Source organism: Orycteropus afer, unplaced genomic scaffold (genome assembly GCF_000298275.1).
Source record: "Orycteropus afer afer isolate SDZICR_OR568_19922 unplaced genomic scaffold, OryAfe1.0 scaffold01082, whole genome shotgun sequence".
NCBI lineage: Eukaryota > Metazoa > Chordata > Mammalia > Tubulidentata > Orycteropodidae > Orycteropus > Orycteropus afer.
In genome coordinates this window covers 259,123-261,495 of record NW_006922669.1, presented here as the reverse complement: position 1 = coordinate 261,495, position 2,373 = coordinate 259,123, and the positions used below count along the sequence as shown (strand labels likewise).

Here is a 2,373-nt window from a genome sequence, read left to right as displayed (position 1 = left end):
CTCTCTGTACTTTAATCTAGATGCTAAATTTTATGTATATTTGTATATTCTTTTTTCAGCTGTGTTCAAATCATTCTTCTATCTAAAAACTTTTTTAATTTTTTGTGTATATTTTTTAACTTGCATTTTTTTAACTAATTTCTGTTCATTTTTCCCATGGAAATTTTTCTTCCTGTAATATAAAGTCATGTGTATATTAAATTTAGTTATTCCAACATGTCTATCCCTGAAAACTACAATATCTTCTATTTGTTTCATTCTCATAGCATTTAGTTATGTTGTCATGTCTCCTTCAATGACTTTTAATATTACATATGAAGTATTTTAGGAATAATTTGGATTACTGAATGAAAAGTTGTTCTTCCCATTAGTACTTTATTTCCTCTGGGAATCAGTTAGTCCATATCACTTTTATCCAATCAAGAAGTGAGCTAATTAGGAAAGATGGTGTAATTTCTATCTATCATAACTACTATAGCCTTTGAATATCCCAATTGAAAGTGCATGATATTTCCCTGATAATCTCATATTTGGTAAACTCTGTATTCCATTTAGTTTTTCAACTCAAACCTATGAGAGTCACAAAAGCATATCATCTTTTCAGATGAATAATAACAAATACTTCAAAGGGATATATGTTCTCAAATATGGATCATACCTCTGTGTGTAGCTTTATTCAAACTCCTCACTGCCCCATTATCATTTTGATGCTTTCCGAGAGATTAAGGTGCTTTTTGTTGTTGTTGTTGTTGTTTATTTCCTTGTTAATTTTGTTGTTTACTAACTCTTCTAGTTATCTATTTGAAGATGGGATAACATGTATTATAAGAGAAATATTCATGGTATTTAAGAGTATTACAGAGAAAATGAAAATGTAATACTAAGTTTTGTTAAAAAGAGAAAAAAGTCAATTTTATAAGCAATAGATGTAAAAGATAAAAGCTGATGTCAGTTCTTAGGAAGGAAAATGAATAAAAGCTGAAATCTCTTTTTAGTAGAGTCTGTTTAAGAATAACATTTAGATAGATTACTATATAAGATTATATATATTACTTATTAATGAATAAGAGAAAGAGGTCATTTGGTATGTTATTTCTGGTGAGCTATACAATTTCTCATAACTGAGAAGGGTTCACATGTTTTATCTGACTTTTTTTTTTTTTTTTCCATGCAGACTTCCTAAAATATTAAAGGTAGTAATGAGAAATCATACAGCAGTAACAACTTTCATCTTGTTGGGACTTACAGATGACCCACAGCTGCAAATTCTGGTTTTCATCTTTTTATTTTTAACATATATTCTGAGTGTAACTGGAAACCTGACGATTATCACTCTTACCCTCACGGATTCCCACCTTAAAACACCTATGTATTTTTTTCTTCGAAACTTCTCCTTCTTAGAAATCTCATTCACAACGGTGTGTATTCCCAGATTCCTATACAGTATATCAACTGGAGATAACACGATTACTTACAATGCTTGCGCCAGTCAAATATTTTTCATTGGACTCTTCGGGGCCACAGAGTTTTTCCTCCTGGCTGCCATGTCTTATGACCGCTATGTGGCCATCTGCAAGCCCCTTCATTACACGACCATCATGAATAACAGAGTCTGTGCCATCCTTGTCCTCTGCTGCTGGATCTCCGGGTTGATGATCATCGTCACACCACTTGGTATGGGCCTCCAGCTGGAATTCTGTGACTCCAATGCCATTGATCATTTTGGCTGTGATGCAGCTCCTCTTTTTAAGATCTCATGCTCAGACACATGGTTCATAGAACAAATGGTGATAATTTGTGCAGTGTTGACATTCATTATCACACTGGTAGGTGTGGTTCTTTCCTACATATATATCATCAAGACAATTCTAAAATTCCCTTCTGCTCAGCAAAGAAAAAAAGCTTTTTCCACATGTTCTTCTCACATGATTGTTGTTTCCATCAGCTATGGTAGCTGTATATTCATCTATATCAAACCTTCAGCCAAAGAGGAGGTGGACATTAATAAAGGGGTATCTGTGCTCACTACCTCTGTTGCTCCTTTGTTGAATCCCTTCATTTATACCTTGAGAAATAAGCAGGTGAAACAAGCTTTCAATGATATGATTAAAAAAATTGCATTCCTCTTGCACAGGTAAGTGTACTGAATTTGAGCAACCAAATGATAATGAAAGACTAGCTCCTAAATATTTCGTCTGAAGTCCTAACCAGTTGAATAAGTTTAATTTTCTCATGGCCCTTTGCATGTTAATTCATGAACCATACCTCATCAAGTCATTCCTTTCTTTCTCAACTAAAATTCCTTCCATCTCTAAAAGAAGTTGAGAAAGGACTTCCTGGAAATAAAATCTTCCATTCTCTTTCACTTACTTT

The 2,373-nt window shown here is 33.2% G+C and overlaps 1 protein-coding gene across 1 annotated transcript; it reads left to right on the top strand.

The window, feature by feature from the left end:
- The first annotated feature begins 817 nt into the window (after window positions 1–817).
- Window positions 818–2,138, top strand: LOC122152007 (olfactory receptor 6C2-like). Its single transcript, XM_042783413.1, has 2 exons — window positions 818–842; window positions 1,198–2,138. Exons 1-2 carry the CDS (start codon window positions 818–820, stop codon window positions 2,136–2,138), a joined length of 966 nt encoding a protein of 321 aa, XP_042639347.1.
- The last annotated feature ends 235 nt before the right edge of the window (window positions 2,139–2,373 follow it).

Bases quoted from the DNA above. Each gene is read 5' to 3' on its own strand.
- LOC122152007 (XM_042783413.1), top strand. From the start codon at position 818: ATGTATTATAAGAGAAATATTCATG. The intron at 843-1,197 runs GTATTTAAGAGT...TATTAAAGGTAG, and splicing joins TTATAAGAGAAATATTCATG to TAATGAGAAATCATACAGCA.